This window comes from Tupaia chinensis, unplaced genomic scaffold, assembly GCF_000334495.1.
Source record: "Tupaia chinensis unplaced genomic scaffold, TupChi_1.0 Scaffold000270_2, whole genome shotgun sequence".
Lineage (NCBI taxonomy): Eukaryota > Metazoa > Chordata > Mammalia > Scandentia > Tupaiidae > Tupaia > Tupaia belangeri.
Genome location: NW_006159751.1, coordinates 5,021,906 through 5,046,567, shown reverse-complemented (window position 1 = coordinate 5,046,567; position 24,662 = coordinate 5,021,906). Strand labels below are relative to the sequence as shown.

General features: G+C 36.0%; 1 protein-coding gene across 1 annotated transcript in view; it reads right to left on the bottom strand.

Annotated features, from left to right (window-relative positions):
- SYCP1 (synaptonemal complex protein 1) overlaps window positions 1-24,662 on the bottom strand; it is a 127,434-nt gene that overhangs the window by 88,679 nt on the left and 14,093 nt on the right. Inside the window, exons 10-15 of the mRNA XM_027772295.1 lie at window positions 24,523-24,592; window positions 23,239-23,312; window positions 19,525-19,633; window positions 7,662-7,756; window positions 6,717-6,901; window positions 4,127-4,194 (exon numbers count right to left, since the gene is read on the bottom strand). Coding sequence (XP_027628096.1) covers window positions 4,127-4,194; window positions 6,717-6,901; window positions 7,662-7,756; window positions 19,525-19,633; window positions 23,239-23,312; window positions 24,523-24,592 — 601 coding nt within the window. The remainder of the gene's footprint in view (window positions 1-4,126; window positions 4,195-6,716; window positions 6,902-7,661; window positions 7,757-19,524; window positions 19,634-23,238; window positions 23,313-24,522; window positions 24,593-24,662) is intronic.

Genomic DNA, 24,662 nt, shown 5'->3' with positions numbered 1-24,662 from the left:
TTCAGATGCTTCCTGTACTAGGCTAAGAGATTGTGCCTGAAACCCCAAACCCAAAACAGAGGAAAATGGAGACTTGAACTAGTCTAGGACTGTGGGGATAAGGGAAAATGTAGATTCAAAAAAGATATTCTAGAGTTGGATACTGGAGCCAGCAGGTAGCATAGCAGTTAAGGCACTGAACTCTCATGTGGCTGACAGTGCTTCAAGTCCCAGACTTGGCACCTTGAAAATTACACCGGGTGTATGTGTGTGTATGCCCAGATCACAGGAGAAGAATAGAGAAAGGATTGCCATGTGTCCATTCCCCTGAGGAGTAATTTCTCACTTTCCTCCTCACTGTCTTATCTTTCTCTGGCAAGTGAATGCACCCTATGGCAAAAACCTTAAAAAAAATAAATAAAAGTAAGATATTAACAGAAACAGCAGTACTAGATAACCAACTAGAAGTGAATTGTTAGGGAGAAAGAAGAATGCAAAATATCATCTGGTTTCTGGTTTTCACAACTATACCATAAACCAAAGAAGGAACAAAACTAAGGTTGAGTACCCCTGTCATTGTTAAAGCTACTCTTCAATGCATAATGGTGTCTATACCACATCATCCTCTAAAACTAACCAGTAGTACAATAAAATCTACCTTTATTAAAGCTTATTTATTTCTCCTATGAGAGAGCCAAAAAAAGACACAGGCACTCCCAACAAAGTCTTCATTCCATTACCCACCCCTTAATCTCAACCAACCCATATCACAGGCACATATCACATATGAACACCTTCATTCCATTACCCACCCCCATTCTCACCCAGTCCATATCACAGACTATATCACATATATACACCTGACATGCTCTAGAAGGTTCTAGGATATAAACATAAGACCCTTCCCATGTAGGTCCAGTTGTACTACTGTGTGCCACTATCTAGACCTAAAGTCTACTTTTAAAATCTACCTCTTCTACAATATATAAAAGTCTTTCCCAACCCTGTAATATACACTGATATCTTTGGCTTCAAGGTTACAAAAGAAAGTCAAAGCAAATAAAATCAATAAATACCACAAAAGATGAGTAAAAATTAAGATAAATGAGGGTAATATGAATCATGGTTTGATTATTATAATCTGACAAATACAATTTGTGTCCCACTCTGTCCTTCATATGCTTCTTGCACTAGGCAAGATTTAAAATATTAAGTGGACATACAATATCAGCATTAACATACCTACATCAATAAGAAATCTGTAAGCATTCACCCCAAATATGTATAAATAAAATACAACTATGTATTATATATATTTATAAAGTATAAATATTTATTATAATATTATTCAATACAAAATAGAAACATAGAATTCTAACATTTTTTCCCTTACTGTAATGGAATTACTGCTCATTCCTTCATTTTGGACACCACTGCTCTAAAGAATTCATGTGTTCAAACTTTCTCCCAAAATAATTTGAGACTTCTTAAGAACATGGATGGTATCTTATTTCTTGTATATTTTCCCACAACATATAAAACAATGCTGAAGATACGTTTTACAATTCTAGAATTCCTTATTTAAACTTCTCATAATGCAGTACAACTTAAATTTGAATATAACAAGTAACAGTCATTTAATCTCAATATTAAACTGAATTGCTATAAATATTCATTAAAGAAACTTTAAGGATCATGGCCCAGCTACAGTGGATCAGGCAGTAAAGTGCTGGTACAAAACACTGGAGAACTATGTAAGGACCTGGCTTCAGATCCCAGGTTAATTTGAAAATGCAAGTCATGCCCATGATATTGACTAGAAGACTGGGTCGGGGATCACAGAGAGGAAAAATCCTGTCAAGTGTATCAATGACTGTATGTATATGGTATGTGAGTGTATGTACGTATATAGTATGTGAGTGTATGTGCATGATAAAAGAAGTAAACTGCAAAAAGGTTTTTCTTTTCTATAGGGCAACTGCGCTCACCAGAAAGACAGAGAGACAGAAAGCAAGAAATCATCTCCCGGGTGGGATGGCCACACCACAATCTCTTCTCCTTCATTCTCCTCTCGGGATCTTGGGCATGCACGCACACGCGCCTAGCCTGAGTTTAAGCCACGGGGTCCAGGACACAAACTGCAGTCGATTACATGGGAGTCCAGCAACATAGCCATTATGTTAATGCTGGCCCCAAAGAAAAGGTATTTTAAGGATCAAAATGATTCCTTAGTCTACCATATTCAACTGAACAGTTCTAAAGGGCTTTTTAAAAACTATGTTCTGGAGCCAGAAGGTGGCATGGTTGTTAAGGTGCGGGACTCTCACATGGCCAACCACAGTTCAAGTTGTGGACCGAAAGGACTATTTCCTCACTCATTCGCTTGCTCTCGCTCTCGCACTCACTCTCTCGCTCTCTCTCTCTCTCTCTCTCTGGTGAGTACCTGTGTCCTACAGCAAATTAAAGAATAAAAATAAAATGAAAGGGAAAAAAAAAGGTCTAAAAGAAGATCTAAAAGTTAGATGAGGAATATATTTACAATTATTAACAAAGTGATACAAATAATGGGACCAGCAGTTAGCATAATGGCTGTGTCGCTGGACTCCCATGTAGTCAACCGCAGTTTGAGTCCCAGACCCAGTGGCTTGAAACTCACGCCGGGCACATGTGCATGCATGCCCAAGATCCCGAGAGGAGAATGAAGGAGAAGGTATTGCAGTGTGGCCATCCCCCCTGAGGGGTGATTTCTCGCTTTCTGTCTCTCTGTCTCTGTCTGTCTGGCAAGTGCACACGCCCTACAGAAAAAAACCTCTCAAAAAAAAAAAAAGTGATACAAATAAAATTATTTGCAATAGATAGTACAATTTTGGTTGATCAAGGGTTAACCTACAGTGGAAAATCAAGCATGGCAAAAGGAAAAAAATAAATATGGTTAAAAGTTCAGCAGTCAAACTACTTATAAAATATTAAGCAAATTATTTCAGACACTAGATTATAACAACTGCAATTAATTTAATTATACAAAATTTCTTTGGTTTTAATTTATGATTTAATTATAATTTATAATTTATTCAATTATACCAAAATTCTTCCAATTCATGGCTTTTAATTAATAAAAATAATTCTTTTCACTGAAATTGGGAAGAAATATTTTATATCTTTGTAATTCTCCATATCTATAGATAAGATTTATAAATATGAAGCATAAGTTATTAGAATTACCTAACTAAATGGCCATAAATTCATAAAATAACTACAGGATTTCTCTTTTGGCCATGAAAGTCACTGAATATTAACCCATACGATAAAATAGGATTACATGAGGCCAACAGGTGGTATGGTGGTTGAGGTGCTGGACTGTCACATGCCCAACCGTGGATTGAGTCCCAGACCTGGCAGTTTGCTTCCTTACTTTCCCTTTTTCTCTCTCTGTCTCTTTGGTCAAGTTAAGATAATAATAACAACAACAACAACAACTGGAAGGACCAGCAGATGGCATAATGGTCACGACACTAGACTCCCACATGGCCAAGTCCTGGACCCAGTGGCTTCAAACTCATACTGGGCATGTGTACATGCATGCCCAAAATCCCGAGAGGAAAATAGAGAATGGACTGCAGCATGACCATCCCCCCGAAAGGATGATTTCTCACTTTTTGTCTCCCAATTTCTGACTCTGTCTCTCCAGTGAGCACATGTGCCCTACAGAAAAATTGCTCTAAAAATAATAATGGTGATGATAACAACAACAAATGGAAATAAATAAATAAATAAATGTTTTGGGGAAAAAAATCCCATTTTTATATAAGTAGTTGATTATCCAATATGACTAAGCAGTGAAATTCAAAACTAAAAATGTAACAGACATTTGTCACTAGAAATTATTAAAGTCTCTGAATCTCAAATAAGGAAAAGAGAATCCATATTTCTCTTAGGCTTTTTAAATTTCTGGATATCTATTACCTGCATAACAAAACTGAATAGTTTTCCGTACGGTTTTAATTTTCTATCTTAAAAAAATTGTTTTTAAATTATCCAATAATTACTACTGAAAAATGATAAAGGAAAAATGATATTATTCTGGAATAGTGCTTATGTTTTTATAACTAATATTATAAAAATACATATATTATTCTCTAAATCTTACCCAGTTCATTTGATTTCTTCTGAAGCTCCATGGTAAGTATTTTCAATTGATCTTCATTTTTTCCCAACCTTGTAAAATATGTTATTTTACAATTACAAATATTATTTTATTTGTAATCATTTATCCACTCAATTCTTCAAACATTTACTGAGTACCTACTTTGTGCTGATGGTGTAACATTTTAAAATAAGATATTACTATTATAAATACATAATTGTATATTAATTATATCTACATAAAATTTCAGAGCTTATGGTTATGATCTGTCTCTTATTTATTAATGATCATCAAATAAATGCATCCTAAAACTTTAAAAGACATCGAAAGGAGCCAAGAGGTGGTGTGATGATTAAGGGTGCTGGACTCCCACATAGCCAACCACAGTTCGAGTCCCAGACTTGGGCGGCTTGCGCGCACACTCTCTCTCTCTCTCTCTCTCTCTCTCTCTCTCTCTCTCTCTTTCTGGTAAAATAAAAATAAATAAATAAATAGTTAAATAAAATAGTTTTTTTAACAAAACAAAAGACATTGGGCATAAAACCACTATTATAATGAATTTTCTCTTAGAAACAATATAAATATGAGAATGTGTATAATTTCCTTAACTTCTTTGGTTTTCTGTCTCCTCAAACTATAAAATTTAAATAATTGGTACTGAATAATCTAAAATTACTTATCATTTTAAAATATGAAAATCACCTGAATAGGTCAATCAAGAATATGTAAGATCAGAAGAGTTAGAAAGCTAGTCTTTCTTACCTCACCATGCAGTAAAGAAATACTACTATGGGGGCCACCATATGGTATAGTAGTTACATCACTGGACTCCCACATGGCTAACTATGGTTCAAGTCCCAGAACCAGTAGCTTGAAACTCATGTCAGCCACATGTATATGCATACCCCAAGATCCTGGGAAGAGAATGGACAAGGGATTGCAATGTGGCCAAGCCCCCTGAACAGTGATTTCTCACTTTCCCTTTCACTGTCTCTGACTCTGGCAAATCCATGTGCTCTATGGCAAAAACCTCTTAAAAAAAAAGAAAGAAAGAAACAGTACTATGTCCAGACCATAACTTCAGAGATGAATCTGTTCTCCTTTATCCTATCAAATGTAATTAAACCTAATGCTAAAGTGGCAAAATAATGAGGTAGGCCTCATAATTCAACTTTATCTGAATAGTTCCTTAATATAAAATAGTGAAAAAGAAAGCAATATTTAACAGTCAAGTGTTAAATAAACTGCTATTTACATGAAATGCAAATAAATATTTTACATTTAGTTCACTGTATTCACTAATTTAATAAATATATAGTAGTACCAACTCTATACAATGCTAGTTGCTAAATTTATAAATTAGAAAGAAAGTTACAGATGCCAGTAAAACAAATACCACAGCCCAGTAGTTATTTCTATAAAGCTAATAATAATCTATAATTTCCTCAAGCATGTTATATCACTGCATCAGCACCTATGAACTTGTCTGTGTAATTGACCCTACGATATAAAGCATGCATAGAAATTATCCTAGATCAGGACCAGCAGTTGGCGTAATGGCTATGTCCCTGGACTACCATGTAGTCGACTGCAGTTTGAGTCCCAGACCCAGTGGCTTAAATTCACGTCAGGTGCGTGTGTGTGCATGCGTGCCCGATCCATTCTCCAAGTGGACAATGGAGAAGGTATTGCTGTGTGGCCATGCCCCCTAGGGGGTGGTTTCTTGCTTTCTGTCTGTCTTTCTGGAGGGAACACGCACCTTATAGCAAAAATCTCTCCAAAAAAAAAAAATAAAATAAAATAAAAAATAAAATAAATTATCCTAGATAATACTTGCTTTAAAATCTTTTCATAGGGTACCTGCCTACCCACACAAACTTTTAAAATGTTTTCCCACATTATACATTAAAAAAAGATTCTTGATTACTATTGTATAGGGATTATACATCAGTCAACAATGAACAGAAAATGGCACTATCAGCAGTAACTCGTTTTATTCATTTATTTTATCTATTATTAAAAATAAAAGAGACAAGCAGATAGCATAATGGTTATGTCACTGGACTCATACGTAGTTAATCATGGTTCAAATCCCAGACCCAGTGACTTAAAACACACCAGGCACATGTGTGTGTGTGCCCAAAATACCAAGGGGAGAACAGAGAAGAAGGGACTGTGGTGTGCCCATCACCCTAGGGGGTTGACTTCTTGCCTTCTGTCACTCTGTCTTTGTCTTTCCAACAAAAGCACACACCCTACAGCAAAAACCTCTCTAAAAAAGTTAAAAAAAAAAAAAAAGAAAAGAAAAGAAAAAAAACATGGGGCTGGTCCCACAGCCTAGTGGTTATGGGAGCCAGATCTCACAGGATCAGCAGCAATTAAAATTCCAGCCCCTGTAGCTTGAAAAACATACCAAGCAAGTGTGTATGTGTACCCAAAAACCCAACAAGATAGAGAAACTGAAGAGAAGGGACTGTGGCACCCACTGGGGTGCTTTCTCCCTCTCCTCTTTCTGTCTTTCTCTCTGGCAAACACATGTGCCTTCTAGTAATTCAAAAAAAAAAAAAGAAAAAAGAAGGAAAAAATATTTTACCTTTGCTGTTCTGTTTTCAATGATTCCTTCAAGTTGCAGATGGTAGTCTTAAATTCAGTAACTACAAATGAATGAGCAGCTTTTGCTTTATTAGATTCTTCCATCTGAGTTTCTTTTTCTGAAGTGAGCTGATTTATTGTTTTTTTTGCTATTTGTAAATCTTCCTCTAAAGCCTTCTGAGTACTCTAAAAGAAAGTACAAAACAAAAGCAATGACCCAAAGGCATGAAGAAAAAAAAGCTAAACTCATCTGTAAATTTGCTGTCCCTTCTTCCTTCCACATCTTCCTACCCATCAGTCTTCCTCCTCTCCCTGAATACTCTGTACTCACTATTTTTTTTTTTTTTTGAGAGGTTTTTGCTATAGGGCGCTTGCGCTCGCCAGACAGACAGAGACAGAAAGTGAGAAATCACCCCCCCCCCCAGGGGGGATGGCTACACTGCAATCCCTTCTCCTCCATTCTCCTCTTGGGATCTTGGGCACATACACACACGTGCCCGGCATGAGTTTAAGCCACCAGCTCCGTAACTTGAACCACGGTCAACTACATGGGAGTCCAGCAACATAGCCATTACGCTAACTGCTGGTCCCTGTACTCACTACTCTTATTTCAATTACCATTCTTCAAATCCCACCTATCATTCCAACTACTCCATGGAGTGAGTCTTCCTAGCCAATCCAGCCCATAGTGCTCTTTCAATTCTTAGAACTAGTATAGCAATTTATGGCCTGAATCACTCTGTTGGTTCAAGCATAGTCTTATATTTTAGTCATACTTCTTATTTTTATCCAATATCTCTAAACTATCAGCATTTTGTAGACTGTGATCATGTCATCTTTATTTGAAGCTCTGGGTCCTTGTACATAGTATTAGCATTTGATAAGTATTTGTTGACTGATTTACAGGGTGAGATTTATTATGCACTAATCAGTTTTTAAATCATACCAAACTTCCTTGCAAGGACATTTTAGTATCTTCTAGTTCTGATGTCAAATGATCCTGCTTCTCATTTGATTCTTTTAAATTTTCATTCTGTAATTCTAAAGAGAAAGTTATAGATATGTAGTACTTAGCAGAAAATACATACCAAGAAAACTAATTGAACATAACAGTTACTTTTTCCTCCATTAGAGAAAAGTCTAAAATGAGAAAGAAGTACATACATGTAGACACACTAATTGATCACCATTAATTTCTATTGACTTTTCAAGATTGTTACTTCCCAAGAACTCAGCGATGATTAAGGATTTTCAGTGGTGCGTTTTTAATAATTTTTTTAAAAACATTAGAAACCACCTAAAAACCTGAAAGTGACCATATTAAATTACAATGGTATAAATATGAGATGCCATTTATAATGTAGCCACTAAAAGTGATAATACAGACCTTACTTACTGATGACTATTTTAAATATTTAAAATAAAGAATAAAAAAGGCAGGTAAAAATAGAACTTATATAAATACTGCATGCAAAAGAGAAAGATACACACTAAAATATTTAAAGCAATTTATCTCCTAATGGTGAAATTATTGATGTCTTTATTTTTATGGTCTATCTTGACAATAATAAATAGTATATTAAATAGTGAATTTTTTCATTTAAATATTAAACTAAGAAAAAAAACTTTTGACCCTTCTTAATAGCTAAGGTTTGCTAAATATTAAGTCACAGGTACTAGTCTATATGCTCTATATGTACATTCATTTTTAAACTCTATAAAAATACTAAGGGAATAAAGAACTTTATGCTCTTTTCCAGATTCAAATAATACTATTTCCTTTTACTGGCCATCTAGCCATAAGCATGATACTTAACCAGTCTGACTATATTTTTCATTCTTAGAAAATAAGAATATTATCATTATTCATGTCTTGAAGAATTGCTTTAAAATTAAACAAAATGAAAGACCAACAGCTGGCATAGTGATTAAGGTGCTGGACTCTCACTAGGGAGAAATGTTCACCTGTTGAAATATCCATTTTGTAAGATAAATAATAATGTGATTGAATGTATGGAAGAAAATGAAATGAAAATAAATAATTAAAAAAAAAAAAAGGTGCTGGACTCTCACATGGCCAAGTGCAGTTCAAGTCCCAGACCCAGCAGCTTGAAAACCACACTAGGCACATGTGCACGAAAATCCCAAAAGGTGAATGGAGGAGAAGGGACTGCAGTATAGCAGTTGACTTAGAACTGACTTCTCAATTTCCCTCTCACTGTTCCTCTCTGTGTCTCTCCAGAGAGTGTACATACACATCCTATGGCAAAAACCTTTAAAAATGTTTTAAACAATTAAAATTATTAACTACAGTGTCTAGTATAAAAATCAAGAAATGTTAACTACTATTATAATCATGATGATGGCAATGTAATGTATGCTAGAAACTGGACCTTAATATTCACGATATTTTCAATATAATTGGCCAGAGAGACAAACAATGCCAAGTGTTGATGGGTACTCATTACGGATTCTGAAAGTATCCATAGAGGGGGCACCTAAGCCAAATAGAATTAGTAAAGGTTAGAGGGGCAAAGTTCAAAAAAAGCTTCCAGAGGGACCTGTAGTTGATGTAATGGCTATGCTGCTGGACTCCCATGTAGTTGACCACAGTTCAAGTCCCATACTCAGTGCTTCAACTCACACCGGGCACGTGTGTGTGCATGCCCAGGATCCCAAGAAGAAAATGAAGGAGAAGGGATTGTGATGTGGCCATCCTCCCTGTAAGGTGGTTTCTTGCTTTTTCTCTCTCTTGTCTCTCTCTGTCTTTCTGGTGAGCACACGCATCCTATAGCAAAAACCACTACAAAAAAAAAAAAAAAAAAAGAGAGAGAGAGAGAGAAAGAGAAAACTTCTAGAAAGCGACAGTTAAGTTGAAATATTTGAAAAACAGTATGAATTAGCAAGAGTAATAGGAATTATTAGAAGAGAAAAGATGAAAGATATGTGAAAGAACACACACAAAGGCAAAAATTTAAAAAAAAATAGGATTATGCATTCAGGAATCTAAAAGAAAATGTACTTCACCAGGATGAGGTTTAAGGAAGGTGGCAAAACAGATGTGATTTGAAAGAGATTAAAAAACATCATAATACCATTTATATAACTTGCTCAGTTTTATGTTTCATGAGTCATGAAGACCATGGAACAATGAAGCATGTTAAGCAACAGAATTATTCCAGGTTTTTTTCAATTTTTTTTTAAGTTTTGTTTTTGTTTTTGCTATAGTGTTCATGCATTTGTGAGAGAGAGAGAGAAAGTGAAAAAGTACCCCTTAGGAGAGATGGCCATGCATACACCACAATTCCTTTTCCTCCATTCTCCTTTCAGGATTTTGGCCATGCATACATGCAGCCTACTTCCATTTAAAACACACACACACAAAGCACTTTATGCTCTGCCTGTGGTTAAGACAGCTAGATCCCACAAGGCTGACCACATAACTTGAGCCTCAGACTCATCGGCTTGAAAAACATGCTAGGCACATGTACATACATGCCCAAAATCCTGAGAAAAGAATGGAGAAAGAACTGCAGTGTGGCCATTCCCCCTGCGGGAGGGGGTGCTTTTTCAAGTTTCTTTCTCTCTCCAGCAAGTGCGTGCATCCTACAGCAAATTAAAGGAAGAAAAAGGGACCAGCAGTTAGTGTAATGGCTATGTCGCTGGACTCCCATGTAGTTGATCGTGGTTCATGTCCCGGACCCGGTGGCTTAAAACTCACGCCGGGCGCGTGTGCATGCGTGCCCAGGATTCTGAGAGAAGAGTGGAGGAAATTGCAGCATGGCCATCCCCTCTGGGGGGTGATTTCTCACTTTCTGTCTCTATGTTTTTCTCTGTCTGTCTGTCTGGCGAGCACACACGACGTAGCAAAAACCTCTCCAAAAAAAAACACACAAAACTTCATAGAATAAAAGAGTCAATGGTCCTAATCTGGGGAAAGCAAATAAGCAAAGTAGATTTAAAGACAGAGAATTATGAAGACTGACTGTGATATCCATTACGATGGTATTTCTTACTGTCTGATAACAGATGTTGCCTGTAAAAAATCATAATCATGGGACCAGCAGTTGGCGTAATGGCTATGTCGCTGGACTCCCATGTAGGTGACTACAATTCAAGTCCCGGACCTGGTGGCTTAAACTTATGCCAGGCACATGTGCATGCGTGCTCAAGATTCCAAGAGGAAAATGGAGGAGAAAAGACCGGAGAGTGGCCATCCCCCCCGGGGGGTGATTTCTCACTTTCTGTCTTTCTCTGTCTTTCTGGTGAGCACACATGCCCTATAGCAAAAAAAACTCTCCAAAACCAAAAAAAATCAAAAAGAAATCATAATCACGACCTAGCCCTAGACCTCACGGGAACTGAACATATACTGTCTAAATGTTCAAAAAAGCTCCAAACCAAAATTTAAAAGTACTCATAAATTCTCCCAAGGATCCCAGAAGAAGCAAATGCAAACTTTTTCTGTAAAAATATACTTCTAATTCGGATATTAATTTCTACAGATAAATTTACCTGACCTCAAAATCAAAAAACACAACAGGAATAGAGTCAGCCATCTCTGTTGGCTAAATGAACAAAAGGCCAACTTAGCCATGCAAAGATTTCAGATTCCAGAATTATTAGCTATTAAAAAAAATTAAAGTATTGTAATATTCTTTAAAAACTACATGAAATAAAGAACATATCAGCAAACCAAATAAAATTTCTATTTTGTCAGAAAATTCATGACATATCTTTCTGTGTCTTTCTATGCAAAAATGCTTCATTGACTTTTCCAACAACCCAACAGAAATTATATATAGAGGGACCAGCAGTCAGTGTAATGGCTATATCACTGAACTCCCATGTAGTCAACCGTGGTTCGAGTCCCGGACCCAGCGGCCTAAACTCACTTCGGGTGCAAGTGCGTGCATGCCCAAGATCCTGAGAAGAGACAGGAGGAGAAGGTATTGCAGCGTGACCATACCCCCCTGGGGGTGATTTCTCATTTTCTGTCTCTCTATCTCTATCTTTCTGGCGAGTGCACATGCCCTATAGCAAAAACCTCTCCAAAAATAAAAAGAAATTATATATAGAACTGAAACTGAAAACTCCATTGGGGTAATGGTGAGCTATGTCATTCAAACACTCCTCTAAAAAGAAGTAAAAATTCAAGATCAAATATTAAGAACAGTGATAACATTGAATTCCTGAGAAAACAGTAACTTACCAGATCAAAGTGAAGAAAAATTGAAACTTAATAAAGTAACCATAGAACCTGCATTTGCCCTGAAAGCATTTGAAAATCCTAGCAAAGTTGAACTTTTAAATTAAAATTATAATGGGGTTTTTTGGGGGGGGAGAGGTTTTCGCTACAGGGCGCATACGCTCGCCAGACAGAGAGAGACATAGAGACAGAAAGCGAGAAATTACCCCCCAGAGGGGATGGTCACGCCGCAATCCCTTCTCCTCCATTCTCCTCTCGGGATCTTGGGCACGCACGCACATGCGCCCGGTGTGACTTATAAGTCACCTAGTCCGGGACGCAACATAGCCATTATGCTAACTGCTGGTTCCCTATAATGGGGTATTTAAAGCTTGACTATTCTGGAGTCAGGGAGATGTATATGGAGATGCGGCAGACACCCACCCTCATGCACATAAGCTATGAATGCCTAAAGAGCTCTCATCTTTACTTGTGTGTCTCTCAGCTCCTTAAGTAGGAGCACTGTGTGTCTACTGGATAAAAGAACTGAGTGAGAAAAAATTAAATTAAATTAAAATGAAATAAAGAAATATGAGAGCCTGAAGACTATACAAGGTAGAGGGAGTAAAAGATTTATCTGTTGTCCAATAGGCTCGGACACTCCTGATATGAGGAATCAAAAGTAAGTCAATCTCCAGGTAGATTTGCAACCCAGGTTCACATTGCTGGACTAGTTCAAGAAAACCAAGCCTTAAAACTGATTTAAGAGAGGCCAGCAGGTGGTGTGGTGGTTAGGGTGCTGGACTCCCACATGGCTGACCATGATTCTGGTTCTGGATCTAGTAGCTTGGGCTTTCTCACTTTCCCTTCTCTTTCTCTCTCTCTCATCAAATTAAAAAATAATAACAACAAATAAAATTAAATAAATAACTTTTAAAAAAACTGACTAAAGATTATCTCAGATGTATGGAACCATCAATCCCATGGCAAAAGCACATGAACAGTAGAACACTATTCAGCCATAAAAAGGAATGAAATTCTCTCATTTGGAGCATCATGAATGAGCATGGAGAAAGTTGTGCTGGGTGAAATGGGCCAGGCACTAAAGCAGGTGCTGCTTGTCTTCCCTTATTTGTGGAAACAGAAAAATTCTATCACACAGAGATGGAGAGTGGAATGGTGGATATCAGAAGCTAAGAAGAGGAAGAGGAGGCAGCTAGGGAAAACTGGGTAAATGGATACAGAATTGTAGTTGGACAAGAGAAATGAGTTCTCGAGTGAGTTCTAGAGTACTAAAGCAAAGTAGAATAATTATGGTTGGTGACAATTTAAGGTACTTTTCAAAATGTCTAGAAGAAGGATTTCAAGTGTTCACAACAGAGTAATAATATCTGAAATGACAGACATGTTCTTGCCCAGGCATATGTGCATGTGTACCCAAAATCCCAAGAAGGGAGGAGGAAGGATTGCAGCATGGTCATCCCCTCAGTGGCTGATTTCTCGCTTTCTGTCTCTCTGTCTCTATCTCTCTGGCAAGCACACACATCCTATAGTAAAAATCTCTCTTTTAATAAAATGAGCATAAAATTAAAGACAATAAGGCAGACAAGAAAACAAGCCACTTTGGCTAAAAATTACTGGAAACAAAAGACAATGAGGAACACAACATTTAAGATAAAGAATTATCAGAAGGAACATAAAACAGCTATGATTAATATACTTAAAGAAACAAATGACATCTTGAAAATAATAAGAAATAGAAAAGTATATAAGGTAAGATAACAAAAAGAAGTAAGCCTGGGACCAGGAGATGGCATAATAGTTACATCACTAGACACCCATGTAGTTGACTGTGGTTCCAGTCCTAGCAACTTAAAACTGATACCAGGTGCTTGTGCGTTGTGTGCCCAAAAATCCTGAGAGGAAAATAGAAGAGAAGGGATTGTGGCGTGGCCATTTCCCCTGGGAGGTGATTTCTCATTTTCTGACTCTCTGTCTCTTTCTGTCTCTCTGGCTAGCACATGGGACCTACAGCAAAAATCTCTCTTAAAAAAAAGGGAAAAAAAAAAAGACTTAAGACTGACACCTTAAATTTAAAATGGAGAGGTTTCATAATGGGTAAGAAATGAATGAAAGGGGTGAATTACAAAATAAGTCAGAAGAAATTAACCAGAATAAGCCACAGGAAGGCAAAACTGTTAAAATATGGGAAGAAATTAAGAGTTACAGAAGAGTTAGAAAATCAAAACTTTTTTATTCAGAAGGTGAGAAAACAGAGCATATACATCTAATAAGATTATTGCTGAGAATTTTCAAGGAACAATAATAAAGGACACACATTTACAGATTTAAGAAGCTATAAAATACAATTAAATTCATACATAAAAATACTGTAACTGAAAAAAATCAAAGACAAAGGAAATATGAAAAGCCTCAAAAGAAAGGGAAAAAATGTCTTATCTTCAAAGGGTCAATATTTAACATCTGACTTAATATCAGTAAAGAAAATCAAAAAATGAATATCAAAAGAAAATGAAAACAATACTTTCAGTATTATTCTTCAGTATGCCAAAAGAAATTTCTAGAAATAACATACAGAATGTCTACCTAGAAGTACATATCACTCGAACATCCTTAACAGATGAGAATGAATAAAAAAATGTATACACAAAATCTAAGCAAGCTCATCTTAACGATATTCTTACTAAAAGAGACTCTAAATAGTCTCTTTAGGGAAGAAAGAAAATAATCTACTTAAAATGTTCAAGATGCACAGAAATAAAAAGAATTAAGAATAAAGAAAATGGACAAAAATATATCGGTAAAACCAAATAAACATGATCTGTAATAAAATAGTAATACCAATGTCTTGTCCAATTAAAATACATAATAAAAATAGAAGAAGTGAGGACTAAAAAGAATAACATCCTTAAATAGCCCAGAAAGAAGGTATATGCATTTTTTTTTCTTTTGGAGGAACTGGTTCAGTTTTTGTTCTGAGGGGGCTTTTTATTTTTTTGTTTGTTTGTTTTTTGGGGGGGTGCTTGCCTTACATATCCTAGACTTAAGAACTAAAGAAGCCAGAAATCTACAAATACAATTGGGCACAAACGAAAGAAAAAAAAAAAAAAGAAGAAGAAGCTTCAACAAAAATCTGCTTTCTAGCCAAAGGACCAGGAAAGAGGTAACCTTGCAAGACTCACTACAGATAAACAGCACAAGAAAAACTGTGTGTCCACCCCACCCATGCCAAACCAATATAATACAAGTTGGGACCCCAGACCTTCAATGTCACCAGACGGGGATGAGACACTATAATGCCCCAACTGTGGTAGCACCAGAGAAGGTTAAGTTGTTGTCCTGTGTTTTATCACCACTAGCAAATAATAGCTCCCCCATCTCCAGTGACAGTAGAGATCACACGAGGAGGATCCAGGTGTCTACTCACAACCAGTAATAATAAGGCACCTTAAAAGCCCTCCACTAGGATGGTATCAGAAGAGGGTTAGTACAGAGCCAATCACAGCAGTAATAAAGCCCACCCCACCATGGTGACTTTGGAGACCACCTGGAAAACCACAATTCCCAATCTACCCAGCAGCAACAGGAATCCACTACTTAGGTCAACAAAAGTCAAGTAGAAAACCTAGACTTCTGCCTCATCTTGCAGAAATAAGGCAGTATTGGGACCAGCAGATGGCGTAATGGCTACGTTGCTGGACTCCCATGTAGTCGAATGGAGTTCGAGTCCCAGACCTGGTGGCTCAAACTCACACCGGGTATGAGTGCCCAAGATCCTGAGAGGAGAACAGAGGAGAAGGGATTGTGATGTAGCCATCTCCCCTGAGGGGTGATTTCTTGCTTTCTGTCACTCTTTCTCTCTGTCTTTATGGTGAGTGCTTGCACCCTATGGCAAAAACTTATCTAAAAAAAAAAGAAGGCAGCATCCTCCTCTTTCCATACTAAAAACACAATGTCAAAGGAAGCCAGTTAAAACAACAGAAATAAGATTCAAAGTCTCATAACACAACACAGACGCATCTAGTTTACAAGCATAATTCCTCATCATTACAAGAAACAGAAAAATCTCAAACTGAAATTTAAAAGACAATCAATAGATACTAAAATCAAGATAACAGGTATGTTAGAATTAACTGACAAAGATTTTGAAACAGCATAGCAGAAATGCTTCAATAAGCTATTATAAATACACCAGAAACCAATAAAGACTTAGTTTCAGTAAAGAAACAAGACATCTCACCAAAGAAACATATGGAATTTTTTTTGAGTGGTTTTTGTTGCAGGGCACAGGTGCTTGCCAGAAAGACAGAGACAGACAGAGAGACAGAAAGCAAGAAATCACCCCCCAGGGGAGATGGCCACGCCCAATCCCTTCTCCTCCATTCTCCTCTCGGGATCTTGGGCACACACACACATGCTCCTAGAGTGAGTTTTAAGCCTCTGGGTCCAGGACTCGAACTGCAGGCAACTACATGGGAGTCCAGCGACATAGCCATTACGCCAACATATGGTCCCCCATACGGAAAGTTTCTAACGGAAAAAAAAAAATTAAAAAATTAAAACTCCATGGAAGAGCTCAACAGCCAAAGGGAGGAGGGTCAAAGAACTAGAAAACAGAACAATAAAAATTAGGTAGTCTGAAAAGAGAAAGCACCGTCAAAAAAATTTTAAAATGAACAAAGCTTAGAGATCTGTGGGACTATAACAAAATATCTAAGTTTCATGTCAGCGGAGTCCCTTGAAAGAGAACATCAAGAGAGCAGAGCTGAAAAAGTATTCAAAGAAATAATGCCTGAAAATTCTGCAAAGCTGGCAAAACATACAACCCTACATACGTAAGAAGCTTAGCAAATCTCTAAGAAGATAAACCCAAAGAAATACATGCCAGTGCAAGATATATTTAAATTTCTAAAAACTAAAAACAAAAAAATATACTGAAAGCTAGTGAAAAACAATATCTTACAGATGGGGGAGGAGTATTATTGGGATGTCAGATAAGTCATTATCCATTTTTGCATAGAAAAACAGAAAAAATACATCATGACTTTTCCAGCAACATAACAGAATAATAATGGATTTCTCATCAGAAATTGTGGTAGTCAGAACAATGTGGTGCAATATTTTGTAAGTTATGAAAGAAAACAACTGGCAATCAGAATCCTATAACTAATGAAAACATGTTTCAAGGAAAAACAGATCAAGACATTCTTAGATGAAGGAATTCTATGGAAATTTCTTGCAAGTAGACTTGTTCTAAAACAATGACTTAGTACTTCAATCAAAAAGGAAATAAAAGGAGGCTTGGAAATAACAGGAAAGGAGAACATGATAAAACATGGGTAAATACAATAGGCTTTCCTTTCCTTCTCTTGAATTTTCTAACTTATGTTTAATTATTGAAGTGAAAATTTTAACTTCATCCAGTGTGGTTTTAAATGTATGTTAAAGAAATATTAAAGACAACTGTATTAAAAATGGGGATAGTAAATTATGTAAAAAAAAAAAAAAAGGAAGGAAAACTCTATACTTCACTTGAACTGGTAAAATGATGATGCCAACAGATTCTGTTAAGTTATGTATTTTTCCACAGTAACAATAGTAGTCATGAAAGAAAAAAAAATAGAGACAAACAAAAACACAGATAAGTCAAAATGGAATTCTTAAGGAAAATAAAATCAAGTTACCTCACAAAAAGGTGTAAAATAGAAAACAGAGGCAAATATCAGGACCAGCAGATGGCATAATGGCTACATCACTGGATTCCCACGGAGGTGACTGCAGTTCAAGTCCCAGACCTAGTGGTTTGAACTCATGCCGGGCATGCGTGCATGCGTGCTCAAGATCCCGAGAGGAGAATGGAGGAGAAAGGGTTGTGGCACAGCCATCCCCCCCAGGGGGTGATTTCTCACTTTCAGTCTCTCTTTCTGGTGAGTGCACACACCCTATAGCAAATACTTCTCCAAAAAAAAGAAAACAGAGGTAAATATCAAACAAAAGAATTAAAGATTTAAGCCCTTACAAATAAATAATTACATTAAATATAAATGATCTTAAATATATCACTGGCAAACTGAATTTTTAAAAAGTAACCCAATTACATGCTAGCTACAGAAAACTTATTTCATATATAATAATATACACAGTTTGAAAATAAAAAAAATTTTAAAGTTACAACATACAACCATTAATCAAAAGTAAGAATGACATTAATATGAGGTAGCATAAACTTCACAGTAAGAAAATTACCAGAGAACTATTACGTGATAAAAGAGCCAAAAAGATAGGAACAATCCTAAATGTGTATTCACAAAAAACAGAACTACAAAATATGTGAATTAAAAACTGTAAGAACTGAAAAGAACAATACACATAGCCACATTATACAATATTTGAAGTCTTCAAAACGCTTCTCTAAGAAACTAATAAAAACATTAGACAAAAAAAATCAAGATTAAAGAACTTAATACCACCACTGTAGAAAATAAAATAATAAATCTCTAAAAATATTCATGACCTAATCACCAGAACCTGTGAAAATGTTACCTTACACACAAAAAAAGCTGCAGGTATGATAAAGAACTTTGTGATGTAAAGATTATTCCTTATTACCCAGGTGAGTTATACAAACACAAACAACAGCCTGCTAAAAGGGGGGTAGAAAGATCAAAGTTAGAGGAAATGAGACAACAGAAGCAGAAGTTAGAATTATGTGAGAAAGGGGCCATAAGCCATGGAATGCAGGTGGCCTCTAGAAGCTGAGAAAGAAAATAACAAATTCTCCCTGAAAGTCTCCAGAAAGACCTAAGACATGCCAACATATTGATGTTAACCCTATTAGACTAATTTTGGACCTCTGATTTCCAAATCTGTATGGTAATAAATCTGTGTTGTTCAACAGTTTTTCTCTAATGCCTTTCCAAAAGTCTTGCTCAGGAAAGAATTAGTAACTTCCTCCATAGTGCTCCCATGGACTTAGTTCATTCATAAAGTATTTATTAAGTGCCTCAGATGTGGCAGGCGCCGTTCTAGGCAATTAGAATGTATAATCAGTGGAGAGAAAAAAGACAAAAATACTGTTCTTTGTACATTATTGAAAATTTTTTTTGAGAGATTTTTGTTATAGGCTGTGTGTGCGCTCGCTGGAAAGACAGAAAGGAACAGAGAGACAGAAAGCAAGTAATCACCCCTCCCCCCTCAGAGGGGATGGCCACACCATAATCCCTTCTCCTCCCCATTCTCCTCTCAGGATCTTGGGCATGCATGCACATGCACCAGGCGTTGAGTTTAAGCAACCGGGTCTGGGACTCAAACCACGGTCGACTACATGGGAGTCCAGCAACTTAGTTATTATGCTAACTGCTGGTCCCCATTATTGAAATTTTGAAGAAAGTTAAGAGGACGGAAAAGAGAAAAGTATATATATTTTGAAAAAGTTTCCCAAGCGATTTTATTATGGCCTCCTCAAACCAATATAACCTGTGTTGAGAATTACAGCACTAGGAAGCTTCACAACAAACTTTTAATAAAAGCCAAAATTTAGAACATATAGCAAGAGGAATATATAAGATATACTGTTATATTTTCTTATATGAATTCTTACTTATTTTGTCCTCTAATTGATTAACTTTATTTCTTGATTCTTCTAGTAGAAATGTTAGGTCTTTCATTTTATTTTCCTTCTCGGTGCTTTGAATCATTAGCAGTGATACCTAAAATATTTAAATAATGCATTATAGATATAAAAAGCTAAATATGATACCATAATATTTATCATCACTTACAATTATTTTATATACTTGTTTTTATACTTTTCAACTGGTTGGGCCCAGCCTTTAATACATACTTGCAAAATAAACATCTAGTAAATGAATGGATGATCTAGTATGATATACTCAAAATTATACTACAAATATCAAATTATTACTGAGAAAATTATATAATGGAAACTACCAATTGATTTATTCAAAATTACTGAGCATCTACTCTGTGCCAGAAACTATAAAAAGCATTTAATACACATGAATGAGGGAACTCATCTTCGGGAACCCATAGCCTAGATAAGAAACAACTAAACCTGAATATTAATAGGACAAAAATGTTATAGGAACTTTCAAAAGTAATGCACAAATCAGTGTGAGGAAGTAATTTAAAATTATTTGTGGGATAAAATTTTACTATTTTTCATAATGGTAAAATGTGACACTCTATGAAGCCGACCCACATGGGAAGGGTTCTGGGTTTGCCTCTGCAGACCTGAGTATGCCAAGCATGCACATGCTCATGATCTAAGACTGGAGGAGGCTGAAGTTAGACTGCAATGCCATGACCCTGTTGGGGGTGTTGTCTCTCCCTCTTTCCTGGTCTCCTTCTCTGAAGAAATAAGTAAACTTTTTATAAAATAAATTTTCAGAGGAATGAAATGAGTCTTGATAGACAAATACAAATTAATCAGGCAAAAATGTAGAAATGAGCATTCTAGGTTGATACAAGAACACAAAGGATCAAGAGATCACGCTTCATTCATAGAACTAACTGAAAATACTGTTTTTCGATGTAAAGAAAAGGTGAAAATTAAACTTATAAAGATAGACTGAAGACTTCCAGATTAAAAATGACAAAAGATCTCTGCCCCATGTTTTTTTTTTGAAATAAAAAAATTGTATTTACTAGACTGGCAGTTGGTATAATGGCTATGTCGCTGGACTCCCATGCAGTCAACAATGGTTCGAGTCCTGGACCTGGTAGCTTAAACTCATGCTGGGTGTGTGTGCATGTGTGCCCAAGATCCTGAGAGGAGAATGGAGAAGGGATTGTGGTGTGGCCATCCCCCCCCAGGGCATGATTTCTCACTTTCTGTCTGTCTGTCTCTGTTGTGCTCACCCTATAGCAAAACCTCTCCAAAAACAAAAATTGTATTTACTTAGAAGTATTCAGAATGCCAACAAAACAGCTGCAATTTTTTTTTATTTTGCAAGTACAGCATGGTATTCAGTTAACAGAACAATTATTTTGTATAAGCTGCATCAGAGACAACTTAACATGAAAAAACTACCATACCCATATATAACTAATTTGTTCTGTGTACTAACAAGAACTGCTTTAAATTTCCATGCCAATTTACAACCCCATATTGTACCAGGCAAGGTAAGTGGTTATTGAAAATACCACCAGGACAGGGCTATCTAAAGACACATTCAGTAGAGTTAACTATACAAAAAAAAAAAAGATACTGTCTAGTTTAAAAATAAATCTCACACAGCCTTACATTTCAATTTTTTTCTTTAAAAGGAGTGAGTTGAGTATATGACTGGGAGGCTAAATGCCTTACAGAAAAGGAAAAAAACTGCACTAGAACCAACTTATTCATCATCTTCATCCTCATCTTCCTCACTTCTTCATCTTCCTCGTCTTCCTCCTCCTCCCTCCTTTTTCTTGCTCTTTGCAGCCTTGAGAACTCCCTTTTTTGCTGCATCAAGGCTTTCCTTTAGCTCAGTATGTAGCAATATCCTTTTCATATTTTTCCTTCAGCTTAGTAGCCTTTTGAAAAAGCTGTTTACAATCTGCAGCAGTGTTATTCCACATCTCTCCCAGTTTCTTTGCAATATCACTAACAGATAGACCAGGATGTTCTCCTTTGATTCTCGGACAATCTTCAGAACAGAACAAGAAAAAGGTCAAAAGAGGTCTCTTGAGTGCACTGGGATCTTGAACTTCTTTTTTGTTTCCCCGTAGGAGGGATATAGGTTTTCATTTCTCTTTCATAACAGGCCATGTCCTCCTTTGCCATATCTTCAGACTTTCCTTTCTTTAGCAGACATGGTCTTCCACCTCTCTGAGCACTTCTTAGAAAACTCTGAGAAGTTGACTGAAGCATCTGAGTGCTGCTTCTAGTGCTCCTCCCGGTAAGTTTGCACAAAGAATGCATATGATGACATTTTGCCTCTCAGCTTCTTAGTATTTCTTTTGCCCATGTTTAGTTATCTTTTCTCCATGAGGCACAGTGCCCTTCAGTGCCCGTCTAGCTCTCACTTGCCCTAGTGCTGTCTCTATGGAGCTCAATGTACAGCAAAGGCTGTCCGCCCTATGTTCATCTCAAAATCACCCAATATATAATTTGGAAAACAATAAATACAGACTTTATCTTCCATGGAACCATAAAAGTTCAATAATTCTATAATCCAAACTATAATTATGTAAAGAAAAAAAGCAGTTGGAAGAAATGGATAGTCTCCATGCATAGGTTTTTCATAATATGCATGACCTTAGCATACAAAAATAAGTTAAATAAAGTAATTCTTTTTTTTTTTTTTTGGAGAGGTTTTTTGCTATAAGGCACATGCGCTCACCAGACAGACAGAGAGAGACACAGAGACAGAAAGCAAGAAATTACCCCTTAGGGGGCATGGCCACTCTGCAATCCCTTCTCCTCCATTCTCCTCTCGGGATCTTGGGCACGCACGCACACGCGCCCAGCGTGAGTTTTAAGCCACCAGGTCCAGGACGCGAACCGCGGTCGACTACGTGGGAGTCCAGCAACATAGCCATACTAACTGCTGGTTCCCCAAATAAAGTAATTCTTAAAAAAAAAACTCTAAGTATCCTTCTATACTTCCAACTAATTGTTTTATTGTGTAAGTATATTCATATCCTTATTATAATTACAAGTAGCAAACCAAAGGGTAAAAATGAAAACTAATGACAAATAGAACAGGATTCCTCTCTGTATATAACTTTCCATTTGGGAAGCAAGATTGCAGCTTATACAGTTGGCATAATAATAATCTGAAATCAACAATCCTATGAATGTCAGAAGACACAGACTTAACCATTTCAAGTCTTCCACTATGCAAGTTAAAAGAAGCAAAAGATACTGTTTTCATTATCCTCCCCTGGTGTTATGGAGATAATATTCCAAAATAAACTGTAAATGTGAGTGAAATAATCAATAATCATCTTTACATTTTTATGAAGTTTCTGTCTAAGCAAAATTTAAAACAAAATATAGTTTTGTGCAATGTTCTATTGCCCTCTAATATGAAAATTATAAGTCATTAATTATAAAACAAAAAAGTTCAGAATTGTGAATAATAAATTTGTCACAGTGTAAAAAAGAGCAAAAAGATTAGCATTCAGTGAGTGCACATTCAAGTTAATAAAATTAATTTAGCTAGGCAAAAGGCTAAATAGACATATACAGAATTAAAACTGTCTCGTAGAAATTTATCATGTAGTCAGCAAACACAAATTTCTTTTGAAATTTTAAGTATTTTATGAATTAGTAAATAAAAAGTTTGTTCAAAAAAAAAAAAAACACCTGTTTTTCCTTGTCATTTATTTCCTTCTTGTACTCTTCTTCAAGGTGTTGGATTCTTTCATAATCTTCCTTTACTTTAAAAGTAAAACAAATATACTGAAATGTCTTTACATAAGGTATAACCTTTCTATTACAAACAAAAAATTTTTAAGGAATTATTTTATTTATTCATTCATTCATTCATTCATTTTAATTTAATCAAACACACACGGGGTGGGGGGGAGGGGTCAAGTCAGAAAGTAAGCCACCAGGTCCAGGTCATGGTCAAATCGTGGTCAGCCATGTGTAAGTATCCAGTGCCTTAACCACCACACCACTTGCTGGCCCCACAAACAGTACTTAAAGTTTTATTTCACCTCATTATTTATCCCAAAATTATATTAAAACTAAAAAAATTTCTAAAAAGTTGAAAATATCTTCCTGCTAACTTTCTAGTAAGCAAAATAGTGAATTTAAGTAATATCAAAGTAATAACAACTGAAAATTCTATAGTTGTTATAATAACACATACATTTAGGTTTATTCTTTATAACACACTAAATTGAAATAATAGGTTTTAGGGACCAGCAGTTAGTATAATGGCTACGTCGCTGGACTCCCATGTAGTCGACCGCGGTTCGAGTCCCGGACTCGGTGGCTTAAACTCACATTGGGCCCATGTGTGTGCATACCCAAGATCCCGAGAGGAAAATGGAGGAGAAGGGATTGTGGTATGGCCATTTCCCCTGGGGAGTGATTTCTCGCTTTTTCTCTTTCTGGAGAGCGCACACGCCCTATAGCAAAAACCACTCCAAAAAAAAAAAAATCTATAAAAAAGAGAAATGATAGGTTTTAAAAGTACATGTGTATGTGTATTATTTTAACAAGGATACTTTACCAAGAAATGAAAAAATAAGACAAAACCACACTTTTTAAAAATTAAATACAAATTACAAGTTTCATTTCATGAAAAATAAGTTTTAAATCCAACAAGTATTTTTAAATATTATGGAGCTTCAAAAAAATTCATGAAAAAATGGAATTAAAATATGAGAGTTTTCTGTATAAAAAATTTTTTAAATCCATGCATAATTTTTTCATTCTATTCATTTTCTAGGAACTTTCTGAAGACTATAGTATCAATTCCCTGCCACATTCCACAAGATTTTGAGGGGCTTACAAAACAAAGACAATACAAAATATAAAATAGTTGAAGCTATCAGATGAAGTAATGAAAACATAAATAGAATCTAATAAAAATATACACAGCAAAACAGTAACATGAAAATTAAACAGGAGCCCTACACTTAAAATGCATTTCCAGTCTGGAGTTCTCAGCTTGCACACGAAGTTCCTCAAAAGCTATTATCATTTTCTGTAATAGAAAGTTTAGCTTTTAAGAATTAGACTTTTAAAACTTTCTTCAAACTGTACAAAAGTTAATA